The 18,213-nt window shown below is 41.6% G+C and overlaps 2 protein-coding genes across 3 annotated transcripts in view; one reads left to right on the top strand and one right to left on the bottom strand.

Moving 5' to 3' along the window:
• Positions 1 to 469: 469 nt before the first annotated feature.
• On the bottom strand, positions 470 to 11,931 carry MCM4 (minichromosome maintenance complex component 4). The gene is made up of 16 exons (XM_027638894.1): positions 11,834 to 11,931; positions 11,519 to 11,677; positions 10,592 to 10,755; positions 10,406 to 10,504; positions 10,163 to 10,258; positions 9,985 to 10,080; positions 9,406 to 9,544; positions 8,746 to 8,966; positions 8,110 to 8,230; positions 6,417 to 6,676; positions 4,298 to 4,663; positions 3,967 to 4,094; positions 2,428 to 2,635; positions 1,655 to 1,883; positions 1,403 to 1,536; positions 470 to 1,041 (listed from the first exon to the last, which is right to left on the bottom strand). Exons 1-16 carry the CDS (start codon positions 11,901 to 11,903, stop codon positions 949 to 951), a joined length of 2,583 nt encoding a protein of 860 aa, XP_027494695.1. The 5' UTR covers positions 11,904 to 11,931; the 3' UTR covers positions 470 to 948.
• Positions 11,932 to 13,200: 1,269 nt separating this feature from the next.
• Positions 13,201 to 18,213, top strand: part of PRKDC (protein kinase, DNA-activated, catalytic subunit) — an 83,863-nt gene continuing 78,850 nt past the window's right edge. For both annotated transcript variants that reach the window (XM_027638615.1, XM_027638613.1), the window contains exons 1-6: positions 13,201 to 13,335; positions 13,882 to 13,958; positions 14,059 to 14,151; positions 14,947 to 15,021; positions 15,969 to 16,077; positions 17,779 to 17,891. In XM_027638615.1, the coding sequence (XP_027494416.1) occupies positions 13,206 to 13,335; positions 13,882 to 13,958; positions 14,059 to 14,151; positions 14,947 to 15,021; positions 15,969 to 16,077; positions 17,779 to 17,891 (597 nt within the window). In that variant the 5' untranslated portion in view covers positions 13,201 to 13,205. The remainder of the gene's footprint in view (positions 13,336 to 13,881; positions 13,959 to 14,058; positions 14,152 to 14,946; positions 15,022 to 15,968; positions 16,078 to 17,778; positions 17,892 to 18,213) is intronic.

Here is an 18,213-nt window from a genome sequence, read left to right as displayed (position 1 = left end):
CTGGCGAGATGAGCCTGGTGTTGTCTGTACCAAAGTGAATTTGGGAACTCCTGCTAATGCAGCTGTGAAAATAGCAGCTACTGATGTGCAATAGCTCAATCTACCCCAGATACAGTGTGGGAAGATTTTCCAGTCATGCTACTGGACCTTGTTCTTTCAGAACTGATCATATACCATTACACCAAAGGTGGGCATCCTAATTTATCCAGTCATACTTAAAACTGAAGCAAGGAAATGTGGTTTCAAGTAGAATCTGCCTTTTTTACATTGAGGATACTTCCACAGTGCACTCAAGTCAAACAAAGCAAACAAAAAAAACAAACAAAACCACAAACAAACAAAAAAGGAAAAAAGCAAAGCTCCTTTTATGCTGTCACAAAGAACTTCTGAAAAATTTCAGAATTCTATACTGAAAAGTGCTCAGCACAGGATACGCTAATTTTTACTTGAAATGAATGCTAAAGAGCCCTTTTAAGTCAAATAACTTTATTTCAGATTACAGCAACACTAATAGTCAAACTATTTACTAAAAAGTCACTTAGAGGAATTTTTACAATTCAATTGGAAATACACGCAACATGGTTAGCACGTTCTAAAAAACCTCATAAAAACACATAGCACTTGACATACTAGTAATTACATTTAGCTAAAATGTAAATAGCATTATTCAGATGAGGATTTTTTAGGTCCTCGGTAATATCTTGAAATGACAGAAGTGCCACTTAACTGTCACTACACTTGTCATAGCAAATGATAGCCCTAATCTTGAAAATTTTGCAGACTGGCAATATAGTAAGGCAAAGTAAAGCCATGACAGTTGGCTGGCAAGGAAAGGCTATGCCTGTCATAGCAAATGATAGTCCCAATCTCAAAGATCTTGCAGACTGACACTATCTTAGGTAAGGCGAAGTAGAAGTCGTGACAGCGGCCTTCCACAGATAGGTTAACTCACAGCAGTCTCACAGTCTTTCCAGTCACAGTCAAGAAGTCATCATCAGCCAAGGCACGAAGTGCTTCTTCGAACATTTCCTTCGTGACAGCCTTGAAGAAAAGAAGCAAATCAAATAAAGATGGGGTAATATTTCAAAGACAGTAAAAATTCCTTACTTTTAACCAATTTTCTTTTGTTTTCTTTTCTTAAATTTTTATTTGTTCTTTTTGCAATTGGAAACCTGACCTGGAACCCTGAAGCTGAGTTTGCTAATTCAGAAGCCAGAATAAACTTAAGATAAATGAGTTGAATTTGCTGTATCTGTAGTAGAACTGGCTTTCTAGTCACGCAGACAGAGAAAGTTCATGTTTCCCTTTCCCTCCGTAACGTGATTTGAGGACAAGAACATTCATTTGGAAAAACATGCTTTTAAAAATTAATGAAAATGTAAAAACAAAGCAGGAAACTTACTGTATCAGACTGGGCTCGGAGATCATCGAAAAGCTGTTGGTACTTCAAAGATGGTGATTTACCCTTTGACTGGATAAGCTTCCTTAAGGCTTGAGCCAGTTCCTCTTTCCGCTTACGAGCTGTTGCGCTCATTCCTTATAGAAGGAAAGAAAATACCTTTTAGTAATCAACTAAAGAGGACAAGTTAAATTACATTCTAAAAATTACAAAAGCCCAACACCAGCCCAGCTTTGACACTGTGAAAACACAAACCTGTAGTGAGAATGGATATGTCCACAATTCCAGTCCTTGGATCAGTAGCAGACTGTTTCAGTGCTTCCCGATGGAGGCGTCTTGCTTCTTCTACATCAATTGTTTCAACTTTCTCTGAAAAGCGCACCTTGGCGTGCGCCTCTGCCAGCCGGATCAGGGACTCAAGCTGTCGAGGGTATGCAGAAACCATTCCCCTGCCACTACCAATCTTCCTCATGTCCACGTATGCCTGAAAAGGAGACAGTTGTTAAATACTTCGGTAAATCTTGTTATATTCAGTCTTTTTCAGAGTCCACTTCATCCCACACCTCTTATTTCAGAACACGAACAATTCTGGTAACCCATTCCAAGTCCTGCATTTCTGCTCATACGCCTTCACAATTCTTCTGTAGTGACAGATAACCACATCACGTTACTTCTTTCCGTTATAAAGCAATTAGGCCACAGTAACAAATCAAGTTTTCAATCACTTTAAGAATGTAGGACTAGTCTTACATAGCAGTACTTCTGTCTGTAATGACACATTTATTTTGTTTCAGTAGAATTTAATGTGTTTTATGTGATGGAATCAAACCAACACCTCTGAAAGCTAAACGTGAGAGTGCAGAATGAGTTCTAATCTGATCCCTTTTTCCTTTTAAATGCTGTTGGATTTCAAAAACTTTTCAGGATCTTACAGAAAAGCTGTATGTAGATAAGAGTATACACGCTACGGAATTTCGCTTCTGACCAGTCAGGAAAGACTCTGAACATTCTGTTAGCAACTCCTTTACCTCAATAAGGGCTTGGCTTGCTTCTTCACTTAATCTGGGATTTACATAACTACGAGCATATGCAATGTAATCCCTCAATACTGCCATATCCATGTATTCCTCCTCCATCTTCTCTTCACTTTGGTAGTACAGTGAAACCAAATGGCGAGCAAGACGTCTGTCATAAGCTTCATCACGTGGATCCAACATCAAAAAGATCAAGTCAAATCTGAATGGGATAAGTAACCAGCATTAGTGTGCAGACCTTCTTGTCATTTAGGTAATTGGTTTTTACAGGGGTTGACTTAACAGATACAGGTAGGAGTTACCAGACTCCTAATTCCTGCTCTAAATAAAAGCTGTTCTAATTAACTGAAAAGAAAATTTTCCATGAATTCTCAAAGTATAGAACAGCACAATGGATTTGCTTTCATCTTATGGACTTGAAATTTTTAAAGTGAGGTACATTATGAAAAATTCAGATGCCATGTTCAAGGCTGACAGTTTTGTTTTCTTAAAAAGAAACCCACACACCAAAAAAGTACCCCTGCCACAAGCAAAAAATCCCCCCACATAACAAATGCACAGAACAAACTGCTACTAAAGAAACTATCCTGAAAGGGAACAGCAAAGATGGCACGTACCTAATTAATTAAGCATATAACCCCCCCCAAGTAAACAAATAATGAATAAATAAAAAAGCACTTGTAGTTTAATCCTGAAGAAAATGGTTTCTAATTCTGCAAACAATATATTCAAGTAGTCTCAACTATAAGCAGACATGAATAATGTATTTTTAGCCAGCCAATAATTTATTTTTGTAAGATTAAATCCAGTAAGAGGTGGAATTGAGATGCTGCTCAAGCCTAGTTTCATCCAGTACACCTGCACTAAGGTACCATCTGTTATTAAGTGGTTAAATTAAGTAGCTCTTAATTGAAATCTAAGCCGTGTGTACTCGGGATATCCCATATACTATCAGTGTACTTCAAATTTGCAGTTAGTGTGGGAATTCCTAACGAGATAAAATTGCAGAACATAGTTAACGTTTCTGTCAGCAGACACTAAATGTGGCTCCAACAGCTATGCCCAAATGACTGGCTAGCATTGCCACTTCCCCAGCTAAGTTTACAGAGCAATATGAAGCAGGCACAGATCTTCAGATTCTGTCACCTCTGCTGCAACTTCCCCGATCATCATGTTTCACTTTAAAAGCTTTATGAAGCTAAGAAAAGCATCCTGAGTTTTTGTGGAAGTTATCAATACCCTAAGATTCAGAACAGCTCTTTTCTAGGAGATGATTATGAAACAATATAGAATTAAAGAGAGAGATCCTATAGATCTTCTCGCGCCTGCTGTTCAAAGTCAGCATGCAAAGACCAAAAAGCAGTTCCCTGCTCATACAGAAGCTGTAAGAATAGCATTTAAAATAGGTGTTAAAAAAGTTTTCCACTATGCTGCAAGCAACAGAGTTGTTCTGTTCTACTATATTTAACCATTTCCACAAGAGGAAGTAAAACATCTCCTGAAAATGAGACATGCAAGGCAGGAGTTCAGTACCTTGACAAGAGTGTATGAGGAAGCTGAATGTTTTCAATAGTAGTCTTTTTCGGATTCCACTGTGACTCTATAGGGTTAGCTGCTGCCAGGATAGACGTACGGGCGTTCAGCTGGCAAATAATTCCAGCCTGTCAAAATGAAAAAACACTTCTGAAAGCAGCTGCATCTATGTGCCACCAAAACCCTTTTCCCCCCAACTTCATGAGATCACCAATGTTCTTAGATGGGTTCTGCAGTAAAAAACTGCACTACAAAAGCCTTTGAGTAAAGCAAGAGCAAAAGCCTCTAGGGATACTTCAGTCTGCTCTGAAAGATTTAAACAAATATTTACCTTTGCAATGGAGAGTGTCTGTTGTTCCATTACTTCATGTAGAACTGATCTTGTGCTTTCACTCATTTTGTCAAACTCATCAATGCAGCAAATGCCATTGTCACTAAGGACTAGAGCACCTGTCTGAAGAACCAGTTGCCGTGTTTCTGGATCCTTCATCACATATGCAGTAAGACCAACTGCACTTGAGCCTTTGCCAGAAGTATACTGGCCTCGAGGAACCAGGTTATACACATACTGGAGCAGCTGTGATTTGCTAGTACCAGGATCACCACAGAGAAGAATGTTGATCTCTGCACGAAAATTGCCTCTTCCTGTGTGAGTAAAATCCTTTCTTGATCCCCCAAAAAGCTGAAGCAGGATACCCTATAAAAATCAAAACATCATGTCTTGGATTTGCTCTCTTAGCTATTCAACTGTTCAACTGAAACATGTAATAAACCAAAATAGTACTAAAATTACCACAACTCAGACATGAAACGAAACACTTGAAACTGGTTCTAGATATCTTTTAAAAGGGTTCATTCTTTATACACATCCTCAATTCCAGTTCATTGCAAACATATAGTTAAACTGCTAGGTCCTACAAAACTCAGCTTCTAATTGAAGTCTGAAGTTAGATTAGTTCCAAATCCGTTCCAAAACTTAGGTAATCAAAAAATCTGACAAGAAATTCTGCTAACAATACAAAAGGCAGAATAGACTATTGTTTTCCCTAAGGCTATATTTAATCTAGGACCAAAGTACTATTTCAAATCATTAGAAAAGTTTCATTTGTCATTTTCTTTTCAGGCAAACTGCTTTACTGCATTCACAACATTAAAGTTCTTTTCTTGCTCATAAAGGTGTAGTGTAAGGTCTCTTATTTCATTGGAATTTACCAACACTTCCTCCTTTATATTTCCTAAAGTAAGCTTATACTTCCTGTGTTAGTAAAGAAATTAAAGTAACTACCTTCCAGTATTTTGAAAGTATTGGAATTATTAGTATAAATACATGCTTGTAATTTTATTAGCGAGAATTATCAAGAAGGATTTGTTTTTTCCTTTTCAACTTTACTAGATTAAAATTTCACTATTTCCCAGTATTCTCTCTGCATGTTTTTTCCTCTAGCAGGATATATATGCTAGAAAGTCAATGAAAAGAAGTGCTAATCAGTGACAATGATGGCTGGAAACAGCAAGGAAAACCATACACTATTTCATTTAAAGCTTCTGCACAACTTCTTACAGTAGAGAAACCTTGTGGAGGCATGGAGTGAGCATTAGTTCTGTTCTCATTCACTTAAAGCAACTTGAAGCAGTCAGTAAAACATGATCAGTAATTATAAAGAACCTTCAGGTTGGAACTTAAAGAATCTCCCTTGATGAAGGGTCCTCAGCTTTCCTCAACTCCACCAGTCACTAGACTTGATGTGCCTTATTAGTGTGTTGAGAAGGTATCAACAAATGGAATAATCATTACTGTATTTCCATTCCAGCAGAAAATTATAGTATGGTTTTGAATTCAATTTTCAGAAACCTGTGAACTGTGATAATGTATAAATCTATAAAAAAACCCCAAAGAAATATACTTGAAAAGGATTGTTTGATGCCTGATAATGCCTTGAGACCTGCTACTAATTGCAGTTTTTGCAATGATTTTGTAGTACCTCAGTTGAACACTTTATTAGAAGAGTCCATTCTTGGATACATCTAAGTAAATGTTTTGATACCCCATAATTCAATCAAATGTCATTTTAAAGCTAGTGTTCTCTTGTGAGCAAGCACTTACTATGTTACAGCTACTTATTTTTCTTTCATCATCAGTAATCTGAACATTTATGAAATGTCCAAGATGCATCCTGCAATTAAGTTTTCCCCATTCTGTTGCCTTCCTACCTTTTCAGTATCTTTCCTCTAATTAGCACTCCTTAATACCATGGAAAGAATTAAAATACACTTAGAATCAACCTCTAATCCTGACAAGACCACAACATTTTAAGACTGCTCAAGATACAATTTTTTGAATTTTTAAGCTTCAGGGTATTTTTAGAACAAACAATAATGACAAATATACTCACATACAAAATACTGACATACAAATACATGTCTTACAAGAGAAAAATAAATTCTCTTACCTTTTTGATATCTTCGTGCTCATAGATACTCGGAGCCAATGCTAAAGAAAGTCTCTCATATATGTCTGCTTTTTTAGAAAGCTCTTTGAGAATTTTCACACGTTCCTCTGTAAACATTTTTTGCTCCGTCTCCTCATCGACACCATGCAGGCGTTTTGAATCTGTCTTGCGATAGTGTATGACATCAATGTGGGTCTTATACACGGATTGTACACTGCTGACACGTGGATTAACTCGAATTGGGACTGCCCGGTAGATACCTAAAACAAATTTGAATCGCAGCATTAGATATGGAGAAATGTGATAATCCCAACCCCAACAAATTTTATAAGTTCCCTTGAAGAGCACAGGTTTTCAAAACAGCCTAAATACTTTGGTCAGTTTATTTCTCAGTATAAGTCACACAGAAGGCAGTGGAACATATTTAAGTCATCTAGACCCTATATTTGCAGGTACATGTATGTGTTTAACATTCGTACCAGAAGTGTTTTCAACAATAAAAACACTTAAGCATTTTTTGAAAGATAATTAAGGCTTGATGCATTCAAAATTCCTGTTCCAGTGTCTAGTCAGCCTTTCCCCCGTTTTGAAGGTTTTTTTAGCAGCTTTCTAATACATCTCGAGCAGCTAGCAGTACAGCAGTTCTTTTAAAGGAAAGTGGTTTATAAAATGTGGTTAAAGTATCACAAGACCTACTACTCTACATTATCTTATCACTCTCCTGACTGCACTATTTAAGATACTGCCTCTTCTTCACCTACAGTTTCAGAATGCCTGAATCATCAAGGTCAGACAAGCTGGAGACTGTCTAATATAACCATGGACTCAAACTGGAGTCAACTGGAACAGGCTGCCAAAGGCTGTGTCCAGTGGGATTTTCGGTACCTTTAAGGATGGAGACTCCACACAGCCTCTCTAGGCAACGCGTGCCAGGGCGTGACCACCCAAACAGTAAAAAAGTTCTTATTTTTAACTTTTTTAACTGGAATTTCCTGTATTTCACCTTGTGCCCTCTGCATGCCACTGGGCATCGCTAAGAAGAGTGTGGCTTTGCCTTCTTGACACTACCAGCCCTCCACCCACACCAATCAGGTACTTAAAAACACACTGCTAAAATCCCCGAGCCTTCTGTTCTCCAGGCTGAGCAGTCCCAGCTTTCTCAGCCTTTCCGTGTATGACAGAGGTTCCTGTCATGATCACAGCCCTTTGCAAATTCACTCCTGTATGTTCATGTCTCCCTTGCACTAGGAGACCCCACAGCTGGACCCAGTACTCCCCCAACCTGCTGGCAGTACTCCTAATGCAGCCCAGGAGGCTCTTGGGACCACAGCCATGTGGTCTATCAAGCACTGCTGCCTTCTAGTTTTGCTTCTGTCTACAAGTTTGCTGATGGTGCACCACAACACTGTCCCAGTTAGAAAAGGTTTCCAGGATTATTAGCTCTATCACCTTCCCCAGGGGTCAAGATGAGGCTGGCTGACTTGCAGTTCCCTAGGTCTCCTCCTTACTCTAGGGAGTGACATCTGGCTTTTTTCCAGGATCTCAGCCAGTCATCATGACTTTTCAAAGATTGAGTGGCCTTACAAAGAAAGTGTCCAGCTCCCAGCTCTTGCAGGTGCATCCCATCAGGTCCCTTTAGAGATAATTATGATCAGTGAAAAAGAAGGATGCAAATACTCAAACCAAATTTTACCTGTGACATTAACTCTGTCACCTGGCTGCACTTTATCAACAAGGTCATTGTGAGCAAACAGCACAACTGTATGTGGGGTCTGCCCAGCTGGCATATCTTCAGGAGACTCCTGCAGTTTGACCTAGCAAAAGAAAAAAAAAAAAACCACTTAAGTTTCAGTTTCAAAAACCTGAAGCTTTTCCACAGAGCAGACCAAAGATTTTTGTATTAGCACAGTCTTCAGCATCATTTGAATGAGGAACATTGCTGAAGAACAACATATCCCCACCCAAACAGCAAAACTGATTACTGATTAAAAGACATGATGAAAATGAGAATTCTGCTGATTGCTGGTGTGGCTAAAATGCCGTTACATACAAGGCTCATCTAGTCTAGATAAAAAGGGACATAAAGGGGTTTCCATGTACAAACATTAAGAAGTGTGCATACTTCATTTCATCCTTTTAATGCATTTCTTCTCCAAAGCAGATTTACCATTTCACTAATTTTTTTCACCCACTTTCATGTTCCAAAACACTTTCGCTTTCCAAAACATTCAGTCACAAGATACATAATTAATAATACTGATGATTTTAGGAAGGTGGAGGAGAAAAGAAATAAAAACTGTTTTATTTAGCCACTACTAAGCCAACATACCATCTGTTTGTCAGAGAACATGGATCGATTGTGAATCAATGCCATACTGTGCGTTGTGTTACAGTTCTTGCACACTGATGGTTCAGCAATCCTGCCACGATCGATTTCTACTCTGGTGGTGAAAGCGCAAACTTGGCATTTAAAGAATGCTTCCTGCATCTCAGGAATTAGCTGAGAGCTTCTGATGACCATACCACTGATGGTGATGAGTTGATCAATGTCTACAAAATTATAGAGACTCCTGTCATGACTTCATACTCCTAAAATTTAAATAAGCTTCGAAATTTCATGTTAGATTAGTTTTTAGGCAGGAGGTAGACATTCAGTTAGGTACTTGGATTTTGTTTCAGAAAAAGCAAAAAGAATCATAAATGCATAGCACAAATATTCTAATTTACAGGAGTGTTTACACAAAAGAATTCTTTGCACTTGCAGAACTAAGAACCTGAGTAGCTGATGACAGGAAAGATTTCCTTTATGAATAGATCATTCTGCATATAGGCTCTAAAGTATTTGTTTCTGAAACAGACATATGAACAGAAGACATTGGTCTGCATGGACCACAAGTAGTTTTATATGGCCTTAATGTAATCCTAGGCTAGCATTCTTTAAGTATATATAATTGAGATCCTTTTCTGACATGGTAAGCAAAGAGTTTACCTTCAGGGTTTAGACTTCTCATATTCCTAGTCTTCAATGCATTATATGGCCTTACTTGAATTTGATGTTCTAGTATTGAATCAGGGTAACGATCAAAAAATATCTCATTGGCAGCCATGTCAAATGTTGGGATAACTTCCTGTATAAAATTGTTAAAAGCAGTTAAGCTTACAAATTAAAAAAAAAATCATCACAGAGTGAAGTAATTTTGCATAAAGCATTTAATGTGGTGCTGATCAGCCATGAATTACTAAAAAGTTACGCCATCTGAGCATTTTCCTATGTAACAGAAAACTTGCTGTTCAGATTGGATTCATTCATTTACTTCAGTATTGCAAGGGGAAGGAGGGAAGCACAAGACTAGATATTGCAGATCACTGGTTAACTTTGCATGCATGAGGCACCCACTGTATCCACGATCAACTACTATGATACAAGACATTTTATATTAAGTAAAATAAAGAAGCCACTGAGATGGCACTGAACATACAAAGTACACATTGCATTTAAACAAACATATTAAGTCCCAAAAATATGAAAGGGCCACTTGAAAGCCAGAAAACAAGTGCACTACTTCACCTGAGGGTAGCAGATCAGTTGCCTGTAGAGATTTTCATCAAATGATCTTAGATGATCACAGTTTACGTTCAGGAACGGTTCCCCAACAATATTAATCTACAAGGGAGTTTAGAAATCTTTAGCTCAATGGCATGCAAGACTGAAAAAGAAAAGTTAGATTTCAGTGCCTTTCAAGTACCTCTTGAAGTCGCTGCATATAGCGTGGCTCATTGAGATCCAAGCCAATGTCTTCATCCTCTTTATCCAGCGGATCGATAAAGCGCTGAAGAAATCTCTAAATGTTAGGGGTAACAGGGAGACAGACAGGAAAGATAAACAGAATAAGTAGTAGAAACGCTTACTTTGTATCAGATTCAACTAATATTTAAGTCAAACTAGCTTTTTATTGAAAAAAAAAAAGAAAAGCAGGTTGTTAACCTACCTGGAATTTTTCTTTGCATGTGGCTACATTAACATCGGTTCCCCAAATAACAAGCCTTTGTCCAAGAGATTGCTTGGTTGCTACTATATCCTCAGGCAGCTGCATGGAAACAAATTGAGCATCTGCAAATATGGGTTCATCTTCAAAAAGAAGCTGTCAGATACAAGATCTGAGACATGTACCTACCCCGTCTGAGTGTAAATCAACTTGTCTGGCTTTACGGGCAGACCCAAGATCTGGCCTCTGCCTAACGGGAGTTCCTCGGACACCGCTCCGTGGAGTACCCTCTACCCTGGAGCTGGGTGTGCCGTAAGTCAAAGGTGAACTGATATCGAAGTCAAGAGGAATAGCTATAAAGGGAAGTGTTTTGTAATGATTATCAAGACATTTTACACTGAGAAAGGACTAAAATTCAGCCTCTGCATTTGTCTCATAGTTCTTTTAACTCTACTGTCATAAAATGAGTGGCATCAATGAGCGGCATCAATTCCAGTGTTTTGTCAAAACAAACAATAAAGGTGTTGCAAGTCTCTCTAGAACTTTTCTTTGCATTATCTCTTCTCAAGGATCCCAAGTGCTAGTAAAGCTTCACTAGAAAACTTGAGCAGTACTGCAATTTAAAACTACATTTATGTTCAAGCATAAAAAATATACAGCATTTTAGATGAAACACATTTTTCAGTATTTTGGAGGCTGTAAAGCAAGTGACACAATTAAAAGCTACTGGAATTAAAAACGATCCTATATATATATAAGCAATTAAAGCTTTTTATGGCTAGCAACCTAATTCTTTCTGCAGTAATAGCTTTATTATTTCTAGAAATACACGAGAGAAAAAAATTAAGGTATAATCGCCGATACATACTCCCATGTAGTATGGGAAGCTACAATAGCGATCTGCACCCCTGACGCTGACTGAGCTTCTGTAGCGTCTAATATGCTAAAATCAAATGAGAAACTTCAGACAACACTAATTTTCTCCTCAGGTATTTTCCAGCCAGGTCCATTCTGTACACCAGCTCGCCACAGAGCAGCGCAGGCAGCTCCCAGGCTGTATCACGGCGGCCAGCACAGCCCAGCACAGCCCAGCACAGCCCCCCCAGCCCAGCGTACCGGAGTGGCGGAACTGAGGGGGGCTGGAGAACAGCGCGTCGGCGGCGCCGGGGCTCTGCACGTCGGCGGCCGGCGACGTGGGCATGGGCTGCAGGTCCCCGGTGGAGGTGGAGTCGTCCGCCCGACGCTTCTGGGAAGGAGGAGAGCGAACATCTTGCGCTGCAAGACACAAGCGGACCCGGGGCCGGCATTACAATTGGCCGGGCCGCCGCACCAGGCGCACCGAAGCGGAGGCGCCGGGAAAACACCCCCGGGGCGCGGCGGGCAGCCCGCTCCCCGCGGCCCCCGCCCCGCCAGCGCCTTCCCGCCACTTACGAGTCGGGGGGTTGCTGCCCCGGCCGCGCTTGCCGCGGCGGCTGCTGGGGGTGGAGGCCGGAGACGACATGGCGCTGCTGCGGCTCCCGCGACGGTCCTACCTGCGGGGAGTCGGCGAGAAGGATGAGCGCGGCGGGCGCCCCGCCACCCGCCGAGCCCCGATCCCAGACCGGCGGGTTTCCCTCCCTGTCCCTCCCTCGCCGGCAGCGCCCCCCCCCCCGCCCAGCGCCCCCTCCCACCTCAGCGGGCACGGAGACACCGGGACCCTCCGCGCCGAAGCCTGCGGCGTGCGCGCGCTCTCGCGGGCTTTCTGGCCAATAGCGAGGCGCGACCGCGACAGGAGCACCCAACGGAGGCAGAAAGGGGGGATGCGGATGGGAGAAGGGAAGGAGGAAGGAGATAAACGCTCCGAACCCGCGAGGTATAATCCGCGCCCTGCTTGACCTGCAACAGCAGAGGGAGAAGTATAAGGCAGGATACTGTTTGTACTACGATACGGAGGCTGCCCTCAGGACTGCCACATCGCACACCCCCCTCAGTCCAGAGTGGAACTGCCCGCACCGGGCCGAATTTCGCGGCAAAAGTAGTGCTGCAGGGAGGCGTGGGGAGGTCGGAGCGGTCCATTCTGAGCAGAGGGGGAACCACCGCTGTATCTGATATTACCGTATCCCGGTCTGGGCTCCTCAGTACGAGGGACAGGCAGCTCCTGGAGCGGGCCCAGCGGAGGGCGACTGAGATGCTTAAGGGACTGTAGCTTCTCTCTTACGAGGAAAGGCTGAGGGAGCTGGGCCTGTTCAGCCTTGAGAAGAAATGACTTGAGAGGTGTCAAGAGGGTGGAGCCAGGCCATTCTCGGTGGTGCCAAGCAGTAGGATAAGGCAACGGGCAGAAAATGATGCACATGAAGTTCCACCTGAATATGAGGAGGAACTTGTTTATTGTGTGAGGTACTGTGCACTGCAACAGATTGCCCAGAGAGGCTGTGGAGTTTCCCTCGCTGGAGATCCTCAACAACTGTCTAGACACAATCCTATGCTTTGGGATAACCCTGCTTGAGGAGAGAGGTTGGACCAGATAACCCACGGTGGTCCCTCCCAGCCTTACCCATTCTGTGGTGTTAAATGTGTGCGCCCTGAGTCCATCCTGCGACGAGACACGCAAAGATACCCCGAAACGCCCTTCCCTGCCACCACCCCTCATTCCTCCCTCCCGGAATGCTCTAGCTGAGGATTCTCCTGCCCCCCCCCCCCCCCCCCCCCCCCCCCCTCCCGCGTTCAGCTGTCCGTGTCCCCCCTCTTGGCTGCGTTGGATGCTCCCGGGGGCGGGTCCCTCCCGCCCGCTTCCGCGCCGCGCTCGGGGAGCGGCCGGGTCGGCATGGCCGGGGTGCGGCAGTACCTGCTGCAGCTGCACCGCTGCCTGCAGCCCGGCGATGCCCTGCACGGGTACAGCCTGCTCCGCAGCCTGGCCGAGACCTGCCTCACCAGCCTGGACAGCGGCGAGCAGGGTGCGCCCGCGGGCCCGGCCCCTCGGGGGTGGCGGCGAGGGGGTTTGAGTGGGGCTTGAAGCGGCCGCCCCCGCGCTGGAGTCGGACAGCGAGTGCTCGGCTTTGGGGGGGCTCGGTGGTGCCGGGGACACACGCACCGGGGCGGCGGAACTGCGGGGCGGCCACGGCGCTTCACTCCACACTTTGTGTCACTGCTGTGGCAAAAAAGGTGTATTCCGAGGGAGGGACGGTCTCTTGCCCCAGATAAACCATTTATCCGAGTAAAAGCACTTCATGCGCGCCCCTCTCTGAGCTGCCCCCAGGTCGGCTCCCCCTCGGCCCCGAGCAGGGGCAGGCTCAACTGGGAGGGCACTGGCACAAGCCCTGCACCCGAGGCCATGGGGAGGTCGGTGGCACTCACACTGTGTTGTGGTTTTTCTGGTGACAACCATCAGTCGTGCCCGAGGCGTTAAGGCACCTGCAGCCCCCGGGGATGGGCTGGGTGTTGTGCAGCCCTCCCTTCCCCAGCAAGGAAACCAGCCACCTGATGCTTCCTTTGTTTTGCAGCGCTGCACCTGTCCCTGGTGTTCTCCCAAGAGCATGGCTTACTCGTCTTTATCCACAGATCCCTCAGCATTGAGGAGGTGAGTTGGTAAACTTTAATTGTTGAAGTAGTGTTGAGATAGTGCTAAGTGAACAACTTATTATATGCTTTAATTTTTTTGTTTTGTTTTAAACTGTCAGTTTCGAGATTGCAGGGAAGAAGCGTTGAAGTTTCTTTGCGTCTTTATGGAAAAAGCTGGTGACAAAGTTCATCCCTATGCCTGTAATATTAAGGTAGGTAAAGGAAAGTTGTTTCATAAGGGCCTTTGCCAGGTAGTTGAAACAATTCAGGTGGGGCTCATACCAAAACAGATTCCTAGCTATCTTGCACACCTCCCATCTCTACTGTTCTTGTTAGACCTGAAATAACTTGGTTGACATGGAGTGTAATTCATACCACAGAAAAGTGTGGAATTGTTTCTTTAATTATAGACTTAATTTTATTAAATTTTTTTAATAGAACTTAATAGGTATTGAGTCTGAAAATTACTTATTGACATTGAAAGTAATAGTTATAACTTTTAATTTATACAAACTAAGCTTGTTTCTAGAGGTGGTGGTTAATTTTAAATATCAGTTTTTTAAAAATTTCTCCTGCTAAGTTGTTATACAGAAATTAGTGGTAATTACAATAACTCTAAAAATGAGGTTCATTGAGTCTGGAGTGCTGAAGAGCTGTACATTGCTTCGCACAGAAATGCTTGACCACTGAAGTTTCTGATCTCAAATTAATAGTTACTTACTGTAAGAAATGACAGTACATTAGAGGGGGAGAATGTGCTATGTTTGCCTTTTACTTCAGAAACTGCAATTTCTTTGCTGGAGTTGGGATTTGTTATTGTGTCAGACAGTGCTGCAATATTGTCATTGTCAGGCCACTTTGGGGACTAGATACTGTTTTAGTCTTTTTTTAAAAACTGTGAGCTTGTGAGGAACAGATACTTTAGAGAGGTAGATGAATATGCGTTATCTTTGAATTTCCTTCTCTACTTACAAGTAATTTAATTTCCTGTTTTCTTTCCTATGTAGCAAACTTGTCTTAGTGTCTATACAAAAGAGAGAGCAGCAAAATGTAAAGTCGCAGCACTGGAACTTCTGATGAAGGTAAAATGCATTTTATAAACCTCTCTTGTTTCTAGAAAACAGTAGAAAATCTCTTGTATTGCTGCAGTTATCCTATATCATGCAGAAAATTTGTAATCTGCGGTAGCACGAGAATAGTGATAGTGTAATATTTAGATGTTAGAAAGAGATATGCCTTAACAACGGATTGTCTTCAGTATTCTCCAGTAGATTGTTTAGGATGTAAGCGCATTGTTCCTTCATCTGCTAGAGCAAGACAGAGTTGTTTTGGGGGCAGTTGCAGATCTCTCAGTTAATTACAGTTATTTAAGGAGAAATTTTGCAGTTCAATTGTATTCTTGGTTTAAAATATGTATTATATGTAATATTATAATAGAGTATGTGAAAGGTGTGGAGAAGACAGACTTTTTTTTTAGAAGTTTAGTTACTGCATAATTTTACAATGTGCTTCCTTAGAATGCATTAGACCCTTGTTTTGCAAATGCTTTTGCTCTTACTTAGTTTTGTTTATGAGAAAAAAAACCATCCCTTCTGAGTTATTCGGAGTCAGTTCTGTGAATTTGATTGGCTTTATACCAGCAAGGAGATAAATACAATATGATAAAAGATATTGCAGACTTGCTAAGCCTGTGCTCTTGTGAGGTGTGTGTATGTATATATATACACAGACACCTCACAAGAGCACACACCTATATATATATATATATATATATATAAATTATGTTGTAAAGTTAAAAATTTTGTATTTATGCATGTTTAGGAAGGTAGTTTATTGTTAAAGTAGATTTCATACTGTTAATCTTTCCCAGCTCGGTCACCTTAAATCTCTTTCATTGACTAGCATACTTACATACTTAAGCTGAAGGAACGTGTATGAACTGTATTTTTATTTAAACCAAGTAGTATTGTGTTAGTGATATTAATGCTTCTCCTGAGTTTTCTTTTTTTCCTTATTTTTTCTATCTTAGTTGCTCCAAAGTTTACGATGTTCCTGTCTGATGGAAGAAATGAAGGTTGGGGAGATATTTAATAAATTTTATGGGGAGCTTGGTACAAAAAGTAAAATTCCCGATACAGGTAGGCTTTAGTTTTTCTGTCAGTTTTCTGTGTTTTATTTACATTCAGTTTTTCTTGAATTATACCCCATGGAAATGTGTAGTTGTTATTCCCATGGCAAGTGTGTGTGTTTAAAAATTTAAAAAAGTAGTAGTGAAATTTGTTCAGGTCTTCTGATCATGGCCAAGGAGTTAGCTGCTTATTAGCCAACCTGTATATATGTATGATCTAACATGCAGAAGAAATCATATAGTTGCATTCAGTGGTGGCAGTTCATACTGAATTTAACCATAGATCTGGCTTAGGATTCCCAACAAAAAGTATTTTCATGTCTTACATATTATAATTAGGTCCTGAATGCCTAAATCCTGAAAGTAATTCCAGCTTTCTTGTCAGTAACCAACTTAACATTGCTAGATTCTTAGATTTAATTTTTTTCCCAGGTTCAGTGCTAACCTGGTGTAGCTGAACCTTTGAAGTTACTCTTGTGTCTGGTTTATAACTACACACACACACACACACACACACACACACACACATACCCTTATAACTTTGAGCCTTAAGAGTAGTACTGGTTCCTCCAGTGGGTGCTCTTAGCAAAAGCAGAGACTGCCCATTCCTGTAGAAGTTCATGTCAACTCCAGCTCAGTTGCTCAGGGTGCTGATCAACAGCAGGCTGAGGGAACTGGGGTTGTTTAGCCTGAAGGAAAGGAAGCTCAGGGGAGGACCTTATCACTCTACAACTATCTGAATGGAGGTTGTAGGAAGGTAGGGGTCAGTCTCTTCTTCCAGGCAACTAATGGGAGGACAAGAGGAAATGGCCGTGAGTTGCACCACGGGAGGTTTAGATTGGATATTAGGAAAAAATTAATTCACAGAAGGGGTGGTCAGGCATTGGAACAGGCTGCCCAGGGAAGTGGTGGAGTCACCATCCCTGGAGATGTTTGAAAGATATGGAGATACAGTGTTTAGGGACACGGTTTAGTGGTAGGCTTGGCAGTACTGGGTTAATGGTTGGACTTCATGATCTTAGAGGTACATTGTCACCTAAATGTTTGTATGACTCTAAAACTCTTTGTAACTATGTTCTAACCCTGGCCAGTCTTGTCCTCAAAGCTGCAGTTTTAGTGTGATAGTTCCTGCATTGGTCACCCCTAATGTGAACTCAGGATTTCCCGCCTTGCCTAATTATGTTATTTATGATCTTGGGCAGACTACTATGAGCTCTAGTTTGATTGTCTTGGCTAGTTACAGCTGAAATCTTGGCTTGTCAGGTCTAGCCCTCACAAAACTTGCTGTGCCTATGTAGAATCCTCCAGTCTGATCTCAAGCCTAGAAACTTCTGCTTGCTGTTGGCCTTAACCCCCGTGGTACTTAAAAGTCACAGTAAAACCTCAAGGCCAGCAGCAGACTTGGATTAGTAGCAAATGCTTCCTCGGTGGATATGGCCTTTATTAATCAGTTTTTTGAGCTATGTTTAAAAATAGTAAATGTGTTTAACTTACTGATGTGAGAGGAGGATGCATCTCACATTGTACTGTATATATATATGTATGTATATATATGTATGTATGTATGTTATAATGACCTGTCTTTACCACACAAAAATATTCAATTAAACCATCAGGGATGGTTTCCTCATAGTTGCAAGTTACATGGGAATTTTGATGGAAATGTCAGAGTAATTATTTCAGTAATTAATAATTATAAATTACTTTCTAGTACTGGAGAAGATTTATGAGCTTTTGGGAGTTTTGGGAGAAGTCCAGCCTAGTGACATGATTAACAATTCTGATAAACTGTTCCGAGCTTATTTGGGAGAGCTTAAAACACAGGTATGACTGGATTTTCTTTTCAGACTCTTACATTGCTTTGGGGTTCTTTCCTGTATGTTGAAATACTGTTGTAATATATGATATACTGTCGTACACTAGTACAATTTGTGGGGATTTTACTGGACAATCAAACATGCTTTCTCAAGGACTGTTAAAGTTTGTAGTCTCTGGTTCTGAGGAGCTTTCAAAGTAAAATTTCAAGGCCAGCAGTGACAACAAGTTAACCAGTTTACTGTGAGAAAAGATGGCACGTGGTGATCATTCCCGAAGAAATGTTATGTTGCCATGCATTGATAGTTTCTGATTTGTTCTCTACTAACTA

This window comes from Corapipo altera, unplaced genomic scaffold, assembly GCF_003945725.1.
Source record: "Corapipo altera isolate COAL_440 unplaced genomic scaffold, ASM394572v1 49, whole genome shotgun sequence".
Taxonomy (NCBI): Eukaryota; Metazoa; Chordata; class Aves; order Passeriformes; family Pipridae; genus Corapipo; species Corapipo altera.
Note: the sequence above shows the minus strand (reverse complement) of the source record. Positions and strands in the feature narration are given on the sequence as shown.

Coding starts and splice junctions, on each gene's coding strand:
- MCM4 (XM_027638894.1), bottom strand. CDS start 11,903: ATGTCGTCTCCGGCCTCCACCCCCAGCAGCCGCCGCGGCAAGCGCGGC. Junction 11,678..11,833: donor GGGCAGCAACCCCCCGACTC/GTAAGTGGCGGG, acceptor TGTGTCTTGCAG/CGCAAGATGTTCGCTCTCCT. Junction 9,545..9,984: donor AACTGATCTGCTACCCTCAG/GTGAAGTAGTGC, acceptor AATTTTATACAG/GAAGTTATCCCAACATTTGA.